The following is a 22,853-nucleotide window of genomic DNA, read 5'->3' on the forward strand; positions in this document are numbered from 1 at the left end:
AGCGAAAACGCATGAAATGACCAGGTGTAAACAGGCCCTATATTGGGTCCGTGGATAAACTCTTAAAGGGACCGCAGTCCAATATTTATGCTGCTGTCTGTCATGTTAATCAAAGAACAAAAGACAAAGAAAATCACTTTCTGCTCTTGAGTGAATACATTTTGTAACTTTAATGGTAAGCATTAATCTTTATTTAATTTTTACAATGAAGATTACAGAAATTAATATCAAATGTAAAATAACACTGAATTTGTTATTTTACATTTGATTACTTTCATTTCTGTTGTATTTCTTACCTGAATAAAACTTACTTAACCTGAAAAACTTAGTTTCATAGCTCTCTTTATTCTATTGCATTGTTGTTTGCAATTTTTGTATTTGTTCTTATTTTATTACTGACTTTTTACTTGTTTCTTTTATGAAAATAAAACTTTGCGTTGAAGAAAAGCAGATTTTTGTTTGTATATGCTGTCAATTATAGTTCTTAGAAAGAAAATCGGAATCGGCAAAAATCGGTATCGGCAGATCACACTAACGAAAAATCGGAATCGGCCAAGAAAATTGCAATCGGTGCATCTCTATATAAAAGAATTTGTGTATGTTTCCAGGAAGCAGGAAATTAGTATGAAGAGCACACATTCCTTTTGTTTGTGCTGTTGTGGTACTGTTTCTTTGATTGAGAAGGTCTAATGGAATAACCGTTTTATAAAAGCAATAAGTCCCGTGAAGCCGTGGTTCACAGTGAATTTATAACAGCTAAGGGTCGTTCCTAACATTGCCCCTTAGCTGTTATAAATTCACTGTAAACCACGGCTTCTTGGGGCTTATTGCTTTAATAGATGCTGTGAGCGAGATCGGTCTGCTGGTTAGTCAAGTTATCCCATCTCATAGCGCAAAGCCAAGTGACTTTTTCAATGCGCGTCGTGGAATTTATTCGGTAAATGTGTTTCCATCGTAGTTTATGCGCATTTTGTCTTATCGGATAAAGTTTATCCTACTCAAATGTGTGCATAAGTTTTTTTTAATTTATGCACATCTTGTCGTTTCCATCCAGTGGTTTTATGCGATATTCCAAAATGCGCATAAAATTAGGTGGATGGAAACATAGCGATTAAACCCATATCTTTAGCTATTAGTTCAGTGGTTTTCAACATCAGAGAAATAATAATAATAATGTTTGTCACTCTTGTATAGGTAGTACGGGCTAAAGAGCGTCTGGATGAAGAACTCTCCATTCAACAGCAGCACGAAAGCAAACCACCAGACCAGCAGCAGCAGACATGAGCTCCATCCTCACACGTCTCCACTGTAATTATGACCCAGACCCACAATAAAACTCCATCTTTTTGTACATTGAAATGTCAATCATTTCTTTATTCATCGGTCAGAGTGGAGGAGTATTTTCTGGACATTACTTGGAAGGTAATTTATCCTGAGGTCTTGTTGGAGTTCATCCAGGAGCTTATGGAACTTTCTAACATGTTTAAAAATGTACATCACTCTTCAAAAGTTTGGTGTCGGTAAGATTTTTGAAAGAAGTCTGCTATTCTCATCAAGGCTGCATTTATTGGATCAAAAATACAGTAAAAACAGTAATATTGTGAAATATTGTTACAATTCAAAATACCTGTTTTCTATGTGAATATATTGTAAAACAGGCCCGGTACTAGGCTCACTGGACTGGGGGGGCAATCAGAAATTGTGGTAGGGCAGCACTTTCTAGGGTAATATATTCATAGTTTACTTTTATTTAGACCAGCAGCAGCAGACATGAGCTCCATCCTCACACGTCTCCACTGTAATTATGACCCAGACCCACAATAAAACTCCATCTTTTTGTACATTGAAATGTCAATCATTTCTTTATTCATCGGTCAGAGTGGAGGAGTATTTTCTGGACATTACTTGGAAGGTAATTTATCCTGAGGTCTTGTTGGAGTTCATCCAGGAGCTTATGGAACTTTCTAACATGTTTAAAAATGTACATCACTCTTCAAAAGTTTGGTGTCGGTAAGATTTTTGAAAGAAGTCTGCTATTCTCATCAAGGCTGCATTTATTGGATCAAAAATACAGTAAAAACAGTAATATTGTGAAATATTGTTACAATTCAAAATACCTGTTTTCTATGTGAATATATTGTAAAACAGGCCCGGTACTAGGCTCGCTGGACTGGGGGGGCAATCAGAAATTGTGGTAGGGCAGCACTTTCTAGGGTAATATATTCATAGTTTACTTTTATTTTCAGTCTCGCATTTTGTGTCTGTGTGAGTGCAGAAATGTTAAATATGTGTGTAGACAATATTAAGCGAATCAAAGCTGTGAAAACCTCCATTACACGACATTTATGAATGTCCTCATTTATAGATACAATACATAGTTTTTTTGTATAATACTGCATATATAATATTGCAATATAATATTATATAATGATAAATATCGCCCGATACTTCGCCCATCGATACCAAAAACCGATACCTCACAGTGTGTAAACAGTGCTGTGTCCAGACAAAGAAACACTGACAACCAGGCCTGGTTCTTAAGCGCTATAGAAGGGTGGGCTGGCAGATATCCTGGGTGGACTTCTTTTTTTTTTTCTTTTTTTTTTGGGGTGGGGAGGGGGTGGGATACAGTCTAGAAATTTAGACTGTAGATATTGCTATTTTAACTATGCAACTTATTGCAGTGTTGTTGATATACTGTATGTACACTGAAAAAATAGCAATATCATGCTTTCGTGGGCAGCCTATGGCGAACCATAGAATATCATTACCTTTCGCAACAAAATACTTTTTTTCTTTACTGAATAATAAAAAACGGCCCTCTTTGTTCTCTTTCTCTGGTTGCTATTGCTATTGTCATCACATTCAGTTAACTTAGACCATGGCTAGGAATTACATGAATCACAAATGACCGGCCTACATTCAATTCACTGGATATTGTTGGTCGTTTATGTCATTGTAAAACAATTGTAAAATAGCTATTACGTTTAGCTACTTCGTACCTTCACTGAAGCGCCGCGGTGAAATTCGCGCTCGGTTTCTGTGAACAGTAAGGCCCTCCTTCTTTGATTTGATTGGTCATCTCAATCATTTTGACATTGATGAGCGCTGTTAGACGGCTGGAGCTGAGGCAGACCAGAAAATGTAGATTTTAAAACGTCTTAAAATGCAACAGTTTTTACTTTTATCCTATGAAAATTCTGAAAGAAAACGCTTCGTGAGCCGACTGTTGCTATATAGTAACGAAAAAGATGTTGATCCAGGAACATGTCTTACTTGGCAAAATCAAGCCGACCAGGCTAAGGCACATATTAATGTAGATCCGTATTAAACTCCCGTAATTCGCACACTGATAGCGCGCAAATATTTCTGTCCGTTTTCGTTCGTTGAAATAGTACGCCGAATAAAAACGAAAACTCGTGGTATTGAGACGCAAAAATGGACTTTGGCGTGCATATGATACGCATGTGTTTGGCGTGCATATTATACGCAGTTTTCGCATGCATATGATATGAAATTTGTTGGCGTACATATGATACGCAGTTTTCGCGTACATATGATACGCATCTACCCCACAACCCTAAACCTACCCATCGCGTAGCATATACACGCCAAAGTCCATTTTTGCGTATCAATCGCCCGATACTTCGCCCATCGATACCAAAAACCGATACCTCACAGTGTGTAAACAGTGCTGTGTCCAGACAAAGAAACACTGACAACCAGGCAGGTTCTTAAGCGCTATAGAAGGGTGGGCTGGCAGATATCCTGGGTGGGCAATTTGGAGGGTGGGGAGGGGGTGGGATACAGTCTAGAAATTTAGACTGTAGATATTGCTATTTTAACTATGCAACTTATTGCAGTGTTGTTGATATACTGTATGTACACTGAAAAAATAGCAATATCATGCTTTCGTGGGCAGCCTATGGCGAACCATAGAATATCATTAACTTCCGCAACAAAATACTTTTTTTCTTTACTGAATAATAAAAAACGGCCCTCTTTGTTCTCTTTCTCTGGTTGCTATTGCTATTGTCATCACATTCAATTAACTTAGACCATGGCTAGGAATTACATGAATCACAAATGACCGGCCTACATTCAATTCATTGGATATTGTTGGTCGTTTATGTCATTGTAAAACAATTGTAAAATAGCTATTACGTTTAGCTACTTCGTACCTTCACTGAAGCGCCGCGGTGAAATTCGCGCTCGGTTTCTGTGAACAGTAAGGCCCTCCTTCTTTGATTTGATTGGTCATCTCAATCATTTTGACATTGATGAGCGCTGTTAGACGGCTGGAGCTGAGGCAGACCAGAAAATGTAGATTTTAAAACGTCTTAAAATGCAACAGTTTTTACTTTTATCCTATGAAAATTCTGAAAGAAAACGCTTCGTGAGCCGACTGTTGCTATATAATAACGAACGCAACTTTCATCGTACAAGGTCTTATTTCCGTGTTGTTGTTTCTAACATTGTGGTCATTTAAGCAGGCAGTTTGTTTCTTACATTCAATTTAAAAGCATTAACAGCAAGTCAAAATGGGTAAGCTTTCAGCTGAACTGTAGCCTACACATGCATTTTAAACGCTTATACTTTGTTCTTGCCCCGTCCATGCAGTAAATGCACGTTATTGAATAAGCGAGGTTTTCTAGAAAAATAATTCAACTGCTCGGGTAATTTCAGTGGTAGGCTAAGGCGGTGACCGTGATTTCACCAAGTACAACATGTTCCTGGATCAACATCCTTGTTGATCCTGAAACATCATTCCAATCAACCAATCAGAATTGAGGGATAACTTTTCAGGAAATATCAGTTTTAGGCTTACAATCAGGATTAGGAGCTTCTACACCCTTGTTAATCAGCTATCATTTCCCTCTGATTTTAGGAATAAATTATGGGTAAGGTTAGGTTTAGGGGTAGGGATTGGGTTTAGTCTATATTTTTGGATAGTAATGTTGATCCAGGACCAACAAAAGATGTTGATCCCGGAACATGTCTTACTTGGCAAAATCAAGCCGACCAGGCTAAGGCACATATTAATGTAGATCCGTATTAAACTCCCGTAATTCGCACACTGATAGCGCGCAAATATTTCTGTCCGTTTTCGTTCGTTGAAATAGTACGCCGAATAAAAACGAAAACTCGTGGTATTGAGACGCAAAAATGGACTTTGGCGTGCATATGATACGCAGTTTTCGCGTACATATGATGCGCATCTACCCCACAACCCTAAACCTACCTATCGCGTAGCATATACACGCCAAAGTCCATTTTTGCGTATCAATACCACGAGTTTTCATTTTTATTTGGCGTACTATTTATACGCACTTTCATGAGATCGGGTTGGCTTTTTCGCAACAGACTGAAGCCTCCGCGTGAATTTGTTTTCAGCTAATAAAAAGAAAAATGATGCGATTTCTGGTGTTATTTTATGATTGTTGGGGCAGTCTTCAGCTCTTATTAAAACATCTCAAAATACAAACCGCTTCAGATTGCTTTTAATCACTGCATAAAAAGATTAACGCAATCTTTAATTATTGTTCTGATTGGGTGGGCAAGACGACATTTGCCCATGCCTGGAGCCGGCCCCGTTGTAAAATGTAATTTATTTCTGTGATCTAAAGCTGACTTTTAAGCATCAGCATGTGTAGTGTCACATGATCCTTCAGAAATCATTCTAATATGCTGATTTGTTGCTTAAGAAATAGATATCTTTTGTAACATATTAATGTATTTACGGTCATATTTTTGATCAATTTAATGCATCCTTGCTGAATAAAAGTAATCTTTTTTTTTTCTTTTTTTTTTGCTGACCTCAAACTTTTGAAAAGTAGTGTATCCATCCATTTCTTCATGTTGAAAGGAATGATCTGGATTTAATATAAGGTATCAACTTCATTTCAGGCTTAATGTAGATTACCACATAAGTCATTTAACACTGTTAAAACTAGGAAAATGTTTGCAGAAATTCAACAATTAAAGTCTAGGCAAAACCTTGGATGTAAAAACTTTGGATTAATTTTTCTCCAGTAAAAAGTACTTGTATCACATGTCCATCTTTTCCAAGCTATGAAAGGAGATGAGAGATTGTCCAGACAAGGTTAATAAGTGATGCTATCACACCTGTCATGATGTTGTCATGAAGTCTTGTGGCTGTACTTTAGAAACAGTAATTTATGTTTATCTCAGTATAATAAAATATGTTTATCCCAGTATAATATTATGCCCCATAGACTTCTGTGTAACTGTAAACAGTCCAGTCTGGATGATGCTTGTCTGTGGTAATCAGCAGTGTGCAGCATGACGTTTTTTTTTTTTATTAAATCCAGAACTTTCCTTAAAATCTTGATACATTTGGCCTTCATTTAAGGTCATTCTTTTACCTTCATTTACTACTGTCAGATTCACACCATAAATACTGTCAGTGAAGCGCTATACAACGTGTTGCTATTTGAGTGATCAATGAATTTTCGCTGGTTGGTTATTACTGTAATTAATATATTTAAATATTAATATAATAATATGTATAGCTACATTTGTTCAATTTTTGCCAAACCCTAGTATATGTATTATGAATGTAGTCTGTACATTAAAAAAAATGCACAATATAAATGCAACATGAATTAATGAGACTTCTGTGATTTAAACCAGCTAATCACACTGAATCTTTAACAAAGAAAATGACTGAATATTGAACATATTTGTTCAAATTATACAGTGTTTTTTCTTCAGGATTAAATATCAAATGTTAATTAGGATTAGGTCATAATCATTGATTACTGAAATTTGTTTTGGGATCCTCACAAACACTCTGTGTTTACATAAAAATTACTGCTATGTATATTTCAGTTATTCAAACAGGGGTCAGTCAGACGCGTCGAGCAAAAGCAAACCGATGAAAGAGCCAAGAAAAATAGTTCAACATCTCATCCAAGGCTAAGACCCTGATCTGAGTTAATACTATAAACATTTCAGCCCTCTGTACTTGAATATCCCAAACATTCAGCAAAAAAATGACACAGCAAAGCGCAGTATATCAAATGCAAATTTATTAAACATTTGTTTCTTTTACTTTCATTGACATCCTTATCAATATCGTAATAAAAATCCTCTAAAACAGGAGCACACACCTATGTTGTACCAACTGGAGACTTTTACAGCTCTAAAATTCTGCATGTTCAGCTTTAGAACATTATGCTGGGAAAAAAAATATATTTATTTATATATATATTTATTTTCATATACTGTATTACATCTACATTTCATCTATAATAAAAGGCACTTGGAAAAAATTAAAATACTGATATTAAAATATCTCAAAATTGTGCAAAAAAAGGACAAAATAAAAATGGATACTGGCCTTTCCAGGCCATAGTCTTTTTGTTAACCCTTTGTGCATCTCTGTGGCACTTCAAGAATGTGTCCTATTATTAGTTCATTTTAGAAACATCTTTACTTTTAATGTGAGCTTTTTTCTTTAGATTTTAAAATGGTGCTTAATTTATGTACCGTATCTAGTTTCTTGCATCATTGGAGTGAATTTCTACATTTAAATATCTAGCTATGACATCTTCCCTGCCATTCAGTTTATTGCTTAAGTCTCTCACATACAGTTGCAGTAAATTCAGAGTCATTGAGGATGTACCATCGGTCTGTTAAGGCCTTTGGGGTCAACTGTGTAAAACAGTGTGGCCGTTTTCAGAGTGCTCAAAGGGTTAAAGGTTCAAACAGCTTATCTGATATTGAACATTGATGTAGACCTTGACAGGTCTGTGTCAGTATCATCTTTCTCCAGCCAACAACATGAGAAAAGGGAGTAGGAGAAGGTGGGCAAAGATATTTCCAACTTGTTTAAAGGATGCAAGGGTTAATAAACGTCATTACCGGTAAAGCCTCCTAAATACATGCTGATGTCAAAGCTCTCCAAACCTGAGAGGATTGTGTTTGATTACTGCATGTATTTGCATGTTATCGCTTATCTCTTCTAAAAGGCTTTATAGAAGCACAGGGTTAACCTTTTCTTGGCTGCAACCGAATAAATAAAAATAATCTGGGGCCGTGTAAGGGTCAGTGGCCTACTTTTGAAACTTGGCGCACGATCAAGATGTGGACATGTTGATTGGTTGAATGTCCATTATACAGGACATTAAACATTACATATACATTATAGAGTATGTAAACTTAAAACATCATGATATGATTATGGGCTAAATGTGAGGGCTTCTTACTCAAGCCCTTCCCACAAACTTATCTGTCACCTTCTCCCGTCATTTCTCCCTATTTCATCAGCTGGAGAAAGCTGAACACAGAATAGCGATAACAGAAATGAAGCAACTTCAACATCAGGAAATGTCACGTCCAAAACAAAACAAGTCAGTAAAACAAAACAGCATTAATTGTATAGTTTCCACAAGCAATACAACAAAAATAATTATGGAATAAGACTCTGAGTGTAAAAATGGTTTGGAGGGGAGGGCAGGGTGCATGCTTTAAGGAAGTGTGATTATTTCAGTTGGAATGTTTATACATTACATTCGTTTGTTCTATAATTTTTTTTCTCCCAGTTTATGAGTAATGGACATTACTGAAAGATGCTATAAATATGTCATCTCTGTTAAAGAAGTACTTCTCCTGAGAAGACAGAAGCTGTTATGTGCCTGAGTTCAGGAGAGAAGACTTAATCAAGAGCATTATTTTAATCTGAATGAGGTCTTGATTGTGACAGGTTGATCATCAATGGAGGATGACAAACACTCTGTATAGTCTCACATGACCCACTTCAGGATTTAAATGCATCTTTCAACACAAGAATTATACACCGCTTTGACGTTGGAGATGGCATCATAAAATGCACAATATGAATATCTGCCTTAAAGGTTGTGTTGTACAACTTGATGTGCCTAAAATCTAGCACAGAATCTTTTGAATTTTGATTTTCAGTTTGTATGATGTACCACATAATTACACATCATGCAACTGGGAAAAATCAGAGCCAAATGGGGTCAAATGTGAAATTTTTAGTACTTGGAGCGTCGCCTACAACTCCATTTGTGTAAGGTGGCGTCAGGAGTAATGCTGAAACTTGACACCTCACTCTAGAGTTTGATGCATTGGGGAACGTTGATGTGGGTCATGTGAAAGGGTCTTAAATCAAAATGCTATCTTTTGGCCACCTGAATAGTGCTTTCTACACTTTATTATTAAGTCCCTACTTTAATCTCTGGGTTTACGATTAGATTTTTAGCACAGTGATTTAACATGGGGCAAACTGTGAAAGCAAAGTTATTTTAAGCGAACTAGGCCCTTAATCGTTGAAGTACACTTAAACTGGTGTATTGCAAGTGTCAGCATTGCCACTGGGTTGTGGATAACGGTTATTTTTAACATTCCACTATTATGCATCAGCCAAAGGTCCTTTGTTTTACCCTGCCGTGCTAGTATACGGCAAAGCAGGACAATAACTTTTAAATCTGGCCCTTGGTTCAGCTAGTAGTGTGCAGTACAAGTGATGACCATAAGATGGCACTATTTACAACAGTGCCATGTCCTATGGGGCATTAGCATGACCGCTTGGTGAGTTTGTGCCCTTGTATGACTTAAAACTCAGTAATCAAAATGCTATCTTTTGGCCACCTGAATAGTGCTTTCTACACTTTATTATTAAGTCCCTACTTTAATCTCTGGGTTTACGATTAGATTTTTAGCGCAGTGATTTAACATGGGGCAAACTGTGAAAGTTATTTTAAGCGAACTAGGCCCTTAATCGTTGAAGTACACTTAAACTGGTGTATTGCAAGTGTCAGCATTGCCACTGGGTTGTGGATAACGGTTATTTTTAACATTCCACTATTATGCATCAGCCAAAGGTCCTTTGTTTTACCCTGCCGTGCTAGTATACGGCAAAGCAGGACAATAACTTTTAAATCTGGCCCTTGGTTCAGCTAGTAGTGTGCAGTACAAGTGATGACCATAAGATGGCACTATTTACAACAGTGCCATGTCCTATGGGGCATTAGCATGACCGCTTGGTGAGTTTGTGCCCTTGTATGACTTAAAACTCAGTCAGTCTGAGCCTTGTGTCTGTAAATCTCTTATTCAACAAAATAGAGCTAGTCAAGGTTTCTATTTCCTCCTCCTCAGAGGACAGATTGTCGTTCATACTTTGTCTATTTTTATTCAAAGACGTATGCTTACATTGCAGTGACACAGCTAGCAGCAAATGCAAGGTTTTTCATATAGCTTGCAATAGCATTGAGCTAAGGAAGTTCACTTGCAAGGGATGCAGAGGGTACCCGCTGACCGAGGTGGGACTCGGGACAGTCTGAAGCAGTGGTGTCCATTCCTGCTCCTAAAGGGCCACCGTCCGGGAAAGTTTAGCTCTAGCCCTAAGTAAACACACCTGTACCAGCTACTCAAGGTCTTCAGGATCACTAGAAACTTGTGTGTAGGAGCTGAGCTCTGCAGAAAAGTGGCATATCAGGGCCAGAACTGGACACTACTGGTCTAAAGGGTACAACAGATGTTGATTGACGGCAAGTAAACGAGCTGCAAACCTGACCAAGCCCATGCGATTTAGCCTAAAAGATCTCTAGCTCGCTACGCTCGGAGGTCTTTTCATAACGCACGGAATGGCTTGAAGGTCAGTTCCTGAAGAATAATAGCATACATTTGTGTCTTTAGTGTGTTGCGTACACTGTCGTCCAAAAGTTTCTCTTACGCATAAATACATTTGTCTCTTGAAGCAAGGGCACAGATTCTGAAGTCTGCCGTTTAGATCAGTGCTCTCATAAAACAGAAAACAAAGCGTATAAGACTTAGGTTCCAATCCTGCTTCTGGAGGGCCACCTTTCTTCAGAGTTTAGACCAGGGAAGGGCAACCCTGGCCCTCAAGGTCCACTGTCCTGCAGAGTTTACATCCAACAAGCTCACCTGGCTGTAATTCATCTAGTAATCTTATAGACTTTGATTAGTTTAGTTTGTGTTTAGTGAGGGTTGTAACTAAACTGCAGGAAAGTGCAGGGATTTGCCCACCACTACTTTAGCCCCAACCCTAATTAAACACAATTAATCAAGCTCTTTCAGGATTACTCAAAACTTTCAAGCAGGTGTATAGGAGCAAGTTGGAGCTAAACTCTCCAGGAGCAAGATTGGATAACCCTGGTAATAAGATAAGCCAGAAAGAAAGAGAATGGAATGGAGGTGAGTGTTTGGCCACTTTCTAGATTGTTACGATAATTTCACTTCAAGATACCATCCCTATTACCACAAGAAACAGGTAGCTGTGTCTGACCATAAGGTACAAATTAGAACTGAAGTAGCGCTAAAAGTTGAAGATGGTGTCACCTCCAAGCAGAACCGCATTTGCTTTGAGAAAACCCCCCATAGGCTTGCCTCTGACCTCTGACCCCTGTTCCACCCCCACGCTTCCCCTGCCGTTCCTCTGGAATGTGGCGCTCAGTTGACCACAGCTGGCTTCAGCACCACCGGGCCAGAAGGGATGACAACCCAAGACAGGGGGTCGTGGGATGCCCCCGTAGACAAGTTGAGCACTCTGCCGTGGATCTCGTCCTCACCTCTGGCCTTGCCCTTGCCATGGTCCCTGCGCTCCGAGCCCAAAATAGGCACCATGGGCAACCCCAATGTGGAAGATGAGAAGGTATGAGACAGCAAGGTTGACTTGGCCAGGCCAAGCGGGGAACCACTGAAGGACAGGATGGAGGTCTTCCCAAGCCCAGCTGGAGGGGAGCTTGGGCAGCCCAGTGTGCTCAAGTCCAAGGGGTGGGGACTGAGGGGGGAGAAGGGGAGGGAGCCTCCAAGACCCTGCAGACCGTGACCGCCCAGGAGAGCAGCGGCAGCACCAGGAATGATGATGTGGGCCCCACTGACGTAAGTCAGCTCAGATTCTTTCCCTGACCCTGCAATCTGCCCCGGCTTCATCAGAGAGCCCACCCCACCCGGACCTCCCTGATCCTGGACGACAAAGTGCCCGTGAGCCTTAATATGCTTCCTCAGGGAGCTGGGGTCTGTGTAGCGTTTCAAGCAGCCCACCATCTTGCAGTAGTAGGGCTTGTCCACATAGTGCGTACGCGTGTGTTTGAACCGGTCACTGGAATTGGAGTACCGCTTGTTGCAGCCCTCGTAGGGACAGATGTATGGCTTCTCTCCTAAAATACAACCACCAAGTTAGCCAGGTCATGCAATCTTCACTTATCTATCCATACATTTAACTTGGTACAGACCTGTGTGCGAGCGGTTGTGAATCTTGAGGTTCTCCAGGCGGGAAAAGCTCTTGTTGCAGGTGGGACAGCGGTGAGGTTTCTCATTGGTGTGAGTACGGATGTGTATCAGCATCTTGTACCTAATGATGCAGACATTAGAATTAAGGTGCATGCTTTAGAATTAAAGGGTTGGTTCACCCAAAAATGAAAATTCTGTCATTAATTACACACCCTCATGTCGTTCCAAACCCGTAAGACCTTTGTTCATCTTCAGAACACAAATTAAGATTTTTTGATGAAATCCAAAAGCTTTCTGACCCTGCATAGATGGCAACGGAACTACCACGTTAAAGGCCCAGAAAGGTAGTAAGATCATATAGATAATATAGTTCACGTGACATCAGTGGTTCAACTGTAATTTTATGAAGCTATGAGAATACATTTTGTGGGCAAAGTAAACAAAAATAAAGACTTTATTCAACAATTCTTCTCTTCCGTGTTAGTCTCCGCCGCGCATTCACAAGAATACCATGACGCATACTGTACGTGTGGTGCTGCTGATGCAGGAGCCGGCATTCTGATATAGAACCCGGATACACTGTGCCTTGTTTGCAAGCAAAGGAATGCACACGTCGAAGTCTGACACGGAAGAGAAGAAATTGTTGAATAAAGTTATTTTTGTTTTCTTTGCTCACAAAAAGTATTCTCGTAGCTTCGTAAAATTAAGGTTGAACCACTGATGTCACATGGACTATTTTAACAATGTCCTTACTACCTTTCTGGGCCTTGAACGTGGTAGTTGCATTGCTGTCTATGAAGGGTCAGAAAATAACAAAACAAATCTTAATTTGTGTTCCGAAGTTGAATGAAGGTCTTACAGGTTTGGAACGACATGCAATTAATGACACAATTTAAAATTTTGAGTGAACTATCCCTTTAAGGTACATGCTTATGTAACTTAACGGTGCGACTAGTAGATGAAACGGCAGAATTTTCCTTTCCAAGGAAATTAACCTAAAATGGCTTATACAGTATGGTGGGTATGTATTTTAAAATGAAAAATATTCAGTACTACAATATACCTTTAAAATTACCATGCACAATTTTGTGGACATTTCAGAATACCGTGAGATAATCTATTAGTCAAAATTGTTTACTTTTTATGAACACACCATAGCTTAATCTCTATCAACGAGTCAAAATTAACACAACACTCTCCTGTCCAGCTTTTAAATGTAGCTTTTTTTAAGATGGGTCAAAACTCTTTTTAAGTCTGTTACAATAAAACGTAGATTGGTCTAATTTGAATCCAAAAAATAAGACTCATTACCCCTTGGCTAACTGCTAATTGATTTAGTTCTTAAGACTGAGTCTTTACATAAAGGCTAAGTTTATGCAACTGACCCCTGCTGGTGCTAAATGTATCACAGACAACCTTATTTAGAGAATGCATTAAACACACCTGGCATTGAATCCCCGTCCTTTGCGTGCACATCCCTCCCAGAGGCAACAGTACCCAGATTCCTTCTCAGGCTTTACATGGAAGTCATTGACGTGATCCACCAGGTCTTGCAAGGAGTCAAAAAGTAGGTGGCACTGTGACAAGAAAACATGCACTATGAGCTAAGGTAAAAAATAAAAAAAAGCACATTAGCACCTGCATTAAACTGCTTCTATTTCTCACCTTCCTCCAGCGACAGGCCAGCTGTTCATCTGCGGAGAGGTCTGGAGAAGCTCGTGTGTCCTTGGGCTGCCGAATGAACATCGAGGAAGGCAGGTGAAGCCCTCCACCTCCTCCAATTGGCACGAAGAACTGGAACGCTTGAGACGTCACCCCTCCCTCCACGTAACGGATATGAGCCAAGTCCTGCGGGAACAAAACCAGAAAAGGCAAACATAATTCAAGCCTCTTTATCTTTTTACAGCAGGCCAGCGATTCTAGTAATAGTTGTTAAACTCAGTAACAGGAGCTACAGGAGGTCCGTGTTCTGTAATCGCCCTCTCAGCGGGAGACTCTTATGAGTGTTTTGCTGGATGTGGCAGCTCGTCCTCGCTGTGTTTCTGCCCCCAGCTGTGCTGATCTGAGCTAATGCCCTGCCACACTTTGCACTCCACCACAGATTTGAGACTTTAATGAGAGAAAGTGAAATGGCAAGGCACCAATAAGCGTAACATAATAAGAACATAGAATCTTATACATGGAGCTTGATTTTGCACAAGTGCCCTATTATGAGCACTCTGATAAAAGTGTTTTTAGATAGCAGGACTAGACAGTAAACTATAAACTACAGATTGTTTTGAAGGAAATGTGAGTAGGTGGGAATCAGCAGGAACCTGGTGCAACTGACCCCTGCTGGTGCTAAATGTATCACAGACAACCTTATTTAGAGAATGCATTAAACACACCTGGCATTGAATCCCCGTCCTTTGCGTGCACATCCCTCCCAGAGGCAACAGTACCCAGATTCCTTCTCAGGCTTTACATGGAAGTCATTGACGTGATCCACCAGGTCTTGCAAGGAGTCAAAAAGTAGGTGGCACTGTGACAAGAAAACATGCACTATGAGCTAAGGTAAAAAATAAAAAAAAGCACATTAGCACCTGCATTAAACTGCTTCTATTTCTCACCTTCCTCCAGCGACAGGCCAGCTGTTCATCTGCGGAGAGGTCTGGAGAAGCTCGTGTGTCCTTGGGCTGCCGAATGAACATCGAGGAAGGCAGGTGAAGCCCTCCACCTCCTCCAATTGGCACGAAGAACTGGAACGCTTGAGACGTCACCCCTCCCTCCACGTAACGGATATGAGCCAAGTCCTGCGGGAACAAAACCAGAAAAGGCAAACATAATTCAAGCCTCTTTATCTTTTTACAGCAGGCCAGCGATTCTAGTAATAGTTGTTAAACTCAGTAACAGGAGCTACAGGAGGTCCGTGTTCTGTAATCGCCCTCTCAGCGGGAGACTCTTATGAGTGTTTTGCTGGATGTGGCAGCTCGTCCTCGCTGTGTTTCTGCCCCCAGCTGTGCTGATCTGAGCTAATGCCCTGCCACACTTTGCACTCCACCACAGATTTGAGACTTTAATGAGAGAAAGTGAAATGGCAAGGCACCAATAAGCGTAACATAATAAGAACATAGAATCTTATACATGGAGCTTGATTTTGCACAAGTGCCCTATTATGAGCACTCTGATAAAAGTGTTTTTAGATAGCAGGACTAGACAGTAAACTATAAACTACAGATTGTTTTGAAGGAAATGTGAGTAGGTGGGAATCAGCAGGAACCTGGTGATGTTATGTTGATATTTGAGTCACGTTTTGATAATAGGCCTATATATATACATGTGTATATATATATATATATATATATATATATATATATATATATTCTTGTCATCTGAATATTTATAAAATGCCATTAAATAAGATACTGAGATATTTTAAAGTATATATATTTCTTTCTTTTACCCTCACTAGTTTTTTAGTGTTTATGGGTTTGTTCATGTTTCTGCCCCTAACTATGAGCAATAGTAATAGTGATGCTTAAGGGTTAATTAGAGGAGAGACAATGATGGTTTTGACTGGACAACAGTGTCAGGGCTGTCTGGGAAGTTTTCAGCTATGTGAGAAATGTGCTTAGAAAATCATGTAAAATGAGGCTCAGGAGTGCCAACATCTAAGACCTGGCTGCTGTTTATCCGTTGGCTTGAAGGAGGGGTGGCAGGCATCGGAGACACACACATAAGCACACAAAAAGCCATGCGTCTCGCTCCCAATTCAATTTTGAGCGAATTAAATTAAGCAGAAAGAGCTCTGTGTGGCTGTACCTCGCTGTAAATCTGATTTAACCTCGCGTCCCATCCGTCAGCCACACGGACGGCGAAAGAGAGACACTTTTGTGAAGGAGCACAGGGGGCATTTGATAAGAAACACCAGTTTTGGGTCACTGAGGGTAACAAATCTGAATGTCTCGTGTTGAGGGAAGGTGAGGAATGTTCCTGTGCATTTAATTCTTCATTTGGACAACTTTAAAGGCAATTTTCTCAATATTTAGATTTTTTTTTTTGCACCCTCAGATTCCAGATATTCAAATAGTTGTATCTCAGCCAAATATGATCCTATCCTAACAAAGCATACATCAATGGAAAGCTTATTTATTCAGCTTCCAGATTATGTATAAATCTCAATTTCAAAATATTGACCCTTATGACTGGTTTTGTGGTCCAGGGTCACATATGGTCATTTTATGCACATATGGTCATTTAAATGAACAATTTAATGACTTAGATAAGTCAAAAAAGACGTTTTAAGTCATTTTTACAGTGTAATCAGATGGTCTACACAGGCTACAACTCAAAATGTCAACATAACAGATCATTAAACTGAAAAAAGGCTGTTTTTGTTGGCATTTTAGTATATTTAAGCTTAGATCACTGTAAAGTATTTTAAAGTAATACTTCTTGGTGCCCATGTACATGTGCCGTTCCCTAGTGTTGTGGACTCACCCCGGGGAAAACGGGAGCTGAGCCGTTTCCATTGGAGAGATCCGGAGAGCAGGCGGTGTTTCTGGAGGACGGGGACATGCTGAGGTCCACAGCGGGCGGTGTGGGGGTCTCCAATTTATCCTGCAGGACACCTGTGGACATACACACCTCTGTTATATTCTCTGCAATTACAGTGTTGTATACGTCACGCTGTGCTGATTTGTTTACCTGTGTGTGGAGAGGCAGGAGACGCTGGAACGATGACTGCGGTCCCGTCGTCTGCCATCCGCAGCTGCCCCGCCCCCTTAGCGTGAATGGGAGAGGGAGTGAGAGTGGGCGGAGACCTGGCGACTCTGTCCCGCCCACTGACCCGCCCCCTCGGCACCTTCAGGTCCAGTGGCTCGTCTAAGGACAGCATGACGGCATGCAGTCCAGAGCCTGCAACCTACACAGAGAGCAGTTTAGGTGAGAACACTGAAACATTCACACAGATCCTGTAACAGCAGGACAGTGGCATAAGAGCAGTGAGCATTCATAACACCACCATGACTTTCATGCTGGAAACATTAATCCAGAAGTAGCTGCCTTAAATGGACCAGAACCGTTCCATAATTTGATGGTTGTCAATCAGATGGAGAGGTTGTGCTGTGGATTTCAGCATCTCTTTACTGACTGAGGCACATTTTTCAATGTAGTACGTTTCAGTGTATTTCACTATTGTTGATACAATATTATAATTGTATTACTATTTTGAATTAGCTCTAAATTTTATATTTTCAGTTTTCTTTTTAATTCTAGTTTAATTTTTAGTAATTTTGCTGTGCTCTTGCCATTTTTATTAGTTTTAGATAAAAAAAAACATTAATATTTATAAATGATGTATGTGCTATTATAGTTTTTATTAATATTTTTAATTAGCTTTTTATTTTTGCTTTTTCAGTTTTCATTTTAGCTATAGTAAAATTTTTAGCAATTTTGTGTGTTCATAGTTCATCAAGTTTTAGATTTTTTAAATATATCTATTTAGTTGGAACTTATTTTTGTTTCATTTTTAGTTTTCATCTGCCTTTTTTAATTTTAGTCATTCAATTTAAGCTTATTTTAGTTGCTAAGGCAACATTCCAAATTTTCATTTACTTTTAAAAAAATTTTTCATCTAATAACTCTGTTATGTCAGATAAGAGCATTGAAAATAATAAACGTTAGGGATGATCTGAGAAAAAAATTTATATCAGATTATTTAGAACAATATCTGCCAATTCTTATATTTTGGTGCTTCTGCTTTTTGTTAATAACTTATAGATCACTTATAATTAATTACACAGCTTTGGAAATAATGCTTTTTATAGACAAAATCAGCTCTGAACATGAGCTGTTTTTAAACAATTGTCTGATGTTAATGTCCTATTTTTATTACTATTTAAAAAATGGTATGTGAAACTACATATTACATACATATATTCAAATTTTGAATATATTGAACTTTATATTAATCAAATAACACTGTTTCCACAAAAATATGAGCACAACTGCTTCCAACATTGATACTAATCAGAAATGTTTCTCGAGCATCAAATCAGCATATTAGAATGATTTCTGAAGGATCATGTGACACTGAAGACTGGAGTAATGATGCTAAAAATTCAGCTTTACATCACAGGAATAAATTACATTTTACAATATATTCATATACAAAACAGTTAGCCTACTTTAAATTATAATAATATTTCACAATATTACTGTAAATATTACTTGTAAACTTTTCAAATCCATTAAAAAATGAGCATGTATGTGTTTATTATTAGTACGTTTGGAAACAAAGTTGTTTTTACGTGGTACAAAGTTAATTCAGTGAGCACTTTTGAGGTACTCTAGGTAGTTTACTCTGTTACATGGAAGCAATTCGCATACTCTGTCTGCATAGTATGCATACTATACAGTGCAGAAAGTAGTATGACAGAATGCAGCAGCATACAGAAACGCACACACAAGCGTTTAGATGCTGTTTAGATTTCACTTGGCAAGAAATTGTTTCCCCTTTTGCTCATTGTCTTTCTAAACACCTCACACACACACGGTCAGCCCGTCTGAAAAAACATCCCTGATCGATCTCACACAATTACTTCCACTAGCTTCCCCTCATTCCCCCGCACAAACTGTCCTCACAATAACAGCCATTACAGCTTCCACATTCCTGCCGACTGCATGCCAAATACAACGTTCACAGAGCTCCACCTCAAAGCACAGTTTCACATCTCTTTTTGTGCGACATGTAAGCGCGTACGCATGCTTCCCGCCGCACTGAATGGCTCTTTGAGAAGGGTTAGCTTGTGCCAACAGCTGGAAGGTCGGCGAGGTGAAGGCAGCGGGTCACCGAGTTCAACAGCCCAGCCAATAATCAGCAGATAACCGCACACAGAGCTGCATTATCAAGCAGTTCTGCGTCCTCGGCCCCCCACAATGTCTCAACCATGTCCTGAAATGATCTGCGTCCTCTCGGAAAGATCTCAAACGCTCCAATTTTTGTTCTTCGATGCCGTGCCAAAGAAGCAGACAGGCAGTTTTACAACAACTAGCGACGATTGGTCAGAAGAATACACAGGTTGCGTCACGGCAGGAGTTAATGTGCAACCCGTAGTATCTCCAGCCGTCTGGTGTGTAAGCGTCCCGTGTGGACTGAACCTGTGCTATCTCAGACCGGGGTGGGGTTAGAGACGTGATATGTGTGGTATGTTAATGATTTTCACATAATTCTGTCTCAATACGGCGGATAAAGACTCATTGCTTTGTAACTCAACTCTATTGTGTGGTCTGGGCATCCAGTCAGAACCTAAAAACAGCATTCACAGCCCATATTACTTCCATAATGCCACATATTTTTGAATGAATTTGGACATTTTACAAGAAAACATGCAGGGACTTGATTCGGTTTATTCCATCAGGTGGTTGAACAATAAGAGGCATTGGGACGTCAGTCAAAAAGGAAAATTGTTTCAGACTATGAAGGTTAACATTTATTTGTTTTGGAATAACACGCACTGATGAATTCTGAACAATAGGAACAGGAATGTTTTAAAGTACATAGGGTCAGTTTTAGGAATGCACAATACCATATGAATTGTTGTCCATTTTATTTTATTTTATCAGTACTGAAATTGAATATCGTCCAGTATTTAATACTGAACAGGGCATGCTCATTCCTGCCTATTAGTGTTATTTTAGTATCATTGATAACCTATTATACTTTTTGTTAATATTTTGAATTAGAGTTTATTTTGTCTTTTCATTTTTAGTTATTTTTTTTGTCATTTTTATTATTTCTTTATAGTGTTTATAAAGTTTTAGTTCATATCGTTTTAGTCATTTTAGCTACTGCAAAGTAAATGAAAAAGAGAAATGTTGTCTTTGCAACTTGCCGAAATAATAATTAAAAATCATTTTTAATATATATTTTATTTTATTTCAGTTAATGTTTTAGTTAAAAATAATCACCCTGCTGCCTATTATGTTAGACATCATCTAACAATCAAAGCGAATTAGATATAAAAACACTAGTCATTTAATAACACTTATTATAATTGATAATTTGAATATTGAAAATGAATATCTTTTACCTTTTATATTTTTAATTATAATATTGTGATATCTAAATTCTCTTGTGCCATTTTGTTTTAATGTTATTAATTAAAAGTATCATTTTATTTATTTTTTAAACACAAAATATTGGCATTTTAAAATTAGCCATTTGTTGGTTATTGGCCATAACACTCAATTAATTATCCATGTGAGCCAGAATTAAAATATCAGTGCATCTTCTAGTCCATTTTGGTTTTATATTACGTTTGTTTAAAAGCTGCCATAAGCATCAAGCTGTTAAAATAACTTTTCTGACGATTACAGTAATATGTAGTCCAGTGCTGTATGTTTCTTGTGATGGAGAAGAGGGAGCTCAGCCCTGCTCCTGGTTATCAGCCTTCCTGCTGTTCAGTTTACTGCCGGTAATTTTCCAGTGAACTCAAAGACCTTGATTAGCAGGTGTGTCTGATTAAAGTTGGACCTAAGCTCCGTCAGAAGGTAAGACCTCCAGAGAGTTTGGAAATCATATTTATAATGTGTGCTCAAGTCATTTTGGTCAGTCTGATATAAACACGTTTCTGATATTAACATTTCTTTCTTTCTCTTTCACTTCCAGATAAAGGATACATTTGGAGCGCAAGAGCAACAAAGTGAAGAACAAAGCATGTGCATTATGCATGCAATATCATGCATAATGCACATATAAAATGCTTATGTGCTGCCACAGTGAAGGATGGGAAATTGTGGTTGTGCAAACCTTTTGTGGCTAAATGAATGCGCACAAACTCAATTGTATACAGTTAAGAAGATTCACAATGAAATAGTATGATCAATACCAATTACAGTAGCTTCTGCATCAGTCCTGAGCTCCCACATGGTTCGGTCAGGAGAGCCAGAAGTTTCCATAACAAAAGAGCTCCTCGCGCTGGTTACAGCTCCATGTGTAAACCATTACTAGTCCATGCCTAAGGCCAGCTGCAATAAATCATCTCTTCCTTATTTTAATTAGCCCCCCAAACGGTCCATGTCTGACCCCCCTCACATTTCCGAGAGACTGTTCGGGAACGGTTCGATCCAGCTGGTTTGAGGAGAAGATTCGTGTTCGTTTTTGTGCTGAAAGGTACTGATTGATAAATGGCTCTGAGGTATGAGGCAGGTCAAGGTTGTGTGTTTTTGACAGGATACAGATTTACAGTGCAAGACAATTACATGCCTGGATCAGTCACATCCCATCTGGGGTTAAAGATCAGCCATAATGCTACACAAAAGCAATCCTTTCTATATGAAAAAGAGGCAACTTGACATGATAATTTCATTTATAACATTGAGGGGAAAAAAGCATTTCATTAGACATAATGTGTTTTTTGAGACACAAATACAAGAAATTTAGAATTTCGTTCAACCTGCATAAAAACCTGTTGATTATTATAATCAGTGATAATTATGTAATAATTATGATTAATTATTTAGCTGTTGGTTTTACTTTATGCTATTGCTTTTGTCACCACTATTATTTATTGTTTGTATTTTTACTGTTTTTTTATCAAGAATTATGAAATTTCTATCTAAAATTTTATATCATAGCAAACTTATTTCCATCAAAATACACTTGATATATATCATTATCAGATATGTCATATCCCCCACTCTTAATTATTAAATACGTGTTTTCAGTATTGACCAAAATAATTCTGATTATGATTTTTGCCATAATCGAGCAGCCTTAGTGTCTATTTGCCTCTTTAAAGGGTTAGTTCACCCAAAAATGAAAATTAGCCCATAAATTACTCACCCTCAAGTCATCCTAGGTGTAAATGACTTTCTTCTTTCAGATAAATCCAGTTGGAGTTATATTAAAAATTGTCTTTGATCTTTCAAGCTGTTTAATGGCAGTCAGCGGGTGTTGCAGTGCTTCAGTCCAAAAGAAGTGAAATAAAGCGCATCCATCCATAATAAAAATTGTCTCACACGGCTCCGGGGGGTGAACAAAGTCCTGTAGCGAATTGATGCATCATTGTAAGATAAATAACCACATTTAAAACGTAATAATCACTTTAATGTAGCTTGTACACAGAAGCAGCTCCGGGTGAATGACGTAAGACGTCGGTTTTGCGCATGCGCCGCTCCGAAGTGACGAACGCGGAAGCGCAGCGGAGAGATCAAAACAAAACAACGGTCACGAATTAGAAGTACAAAACGAGGATTTGTAAAGAAAAATGTCGGAGGATTTCAATATAAGCCAAGAGGAGACTGGTTTTCCTTTGCTAAAGTAAGGAAACTTTGCTTCCTTTGATCCTGTTAACAAATGTTGGTTTTCACGAGACTCACCGGCGCATGTGCAACGCCGACATCTTACGTCATCCACCCGGAGCTGCTTCCGTCAACTGTTGGCGCAAGCTACATTAAAGTGATTATTACATTTTGAATATGGATATTTTTCTTACAAAAACGCATCGATTTGCTACAGGAGGACTTTGTTCACCCCCCGGAGCCGTGTGAGGCAATTTTTTTTATGGATGCATGCGCTTTATTTCACTTCTTTTGGACTGAAGCACTGCAACACCTGCTGACTGCCATTA

General features: G+C 38.8%; 2 protein-coding genes across 2 annotated transcripts in view; one reads left to right on the plus strand and one right to left on the minus strand.

The window, feature by feature from the left end:
• Positions 1-1,359, plus strand: part of LOC107715640 (presequence translocase associated motor 16) — a 5,515-nt gene extending 4,156 nt beyond the window's left edge. Inside the window, exon 5 of the mRNA XM_016521796.1 lies at positions 1,195-1,359. Within this exon, the coding sequence (XP_016377282.1) occupies positions 1,195-1,284 (90 nt within the window). The 3' untranslated portion in view covers positions 1,285-1,359. The remainder of the gene's footprint in view (positions 1-1,194) is intronic.
• An 8,267-nt stretch (positions 1,360-9,626) lies between these two features.
• LOC107715641 (zinc finger protein GLIS2-like) overlaps positions 9,627-22,853 on the minus strand; it is a 42,990-nt gene continuing 29,763 nt past the window's right edge. The window contains exons 2-7 of the mRNA XM_016521797.1: positions 16,927-17,143; positions 16,720-16,850; positions 14,850-15,032; positions 14,628-14,761; positions 12,243-12,361; positions 9,627-12,167 (exon numbers count right to left, since the gene is read on the minus strand). Of these exons, the coding sequence (XP_016377283.1) occupies positions 11,458-12,167; positions 12,243-12,361; positions 14,628-14,761; positions 14,850-15,032; positions 16,720-16,850; positions 16,927-17,116 (1,467 nt within the window). The 5' untranslated portion in view covers positions 17,117-17,143 and the 3' untranslated portion in view covers positions 9,627-11,457. The remainder of the gene's footprint in view (positions 12,168-12,242; positions 12,362-14,627; positions 14,762-14,849; positions 15,033-16,719; positions 16,851-16,926; positions 17,144-22,853) is intronic.

The sequence above is a fragment of the Sinocyclocheilus rhinocerous genome, unplaced genomic scaffold (assembly GCF_001515625.1).
Source record: "Sinocyclocheilus rhinocerous isolate Xijiao unplaced genomic scaffold, SAMN03320098_v1.1 scaffold239, whole genome shotgun sequence".
Lineage (NCBI taxonomy): Eukaryota > Metazoa > Chordata > Actinopteri > Cypriniformes > Cyprinidae > Sinocyclocheilus > Sinocyclocheilus rhinocerous.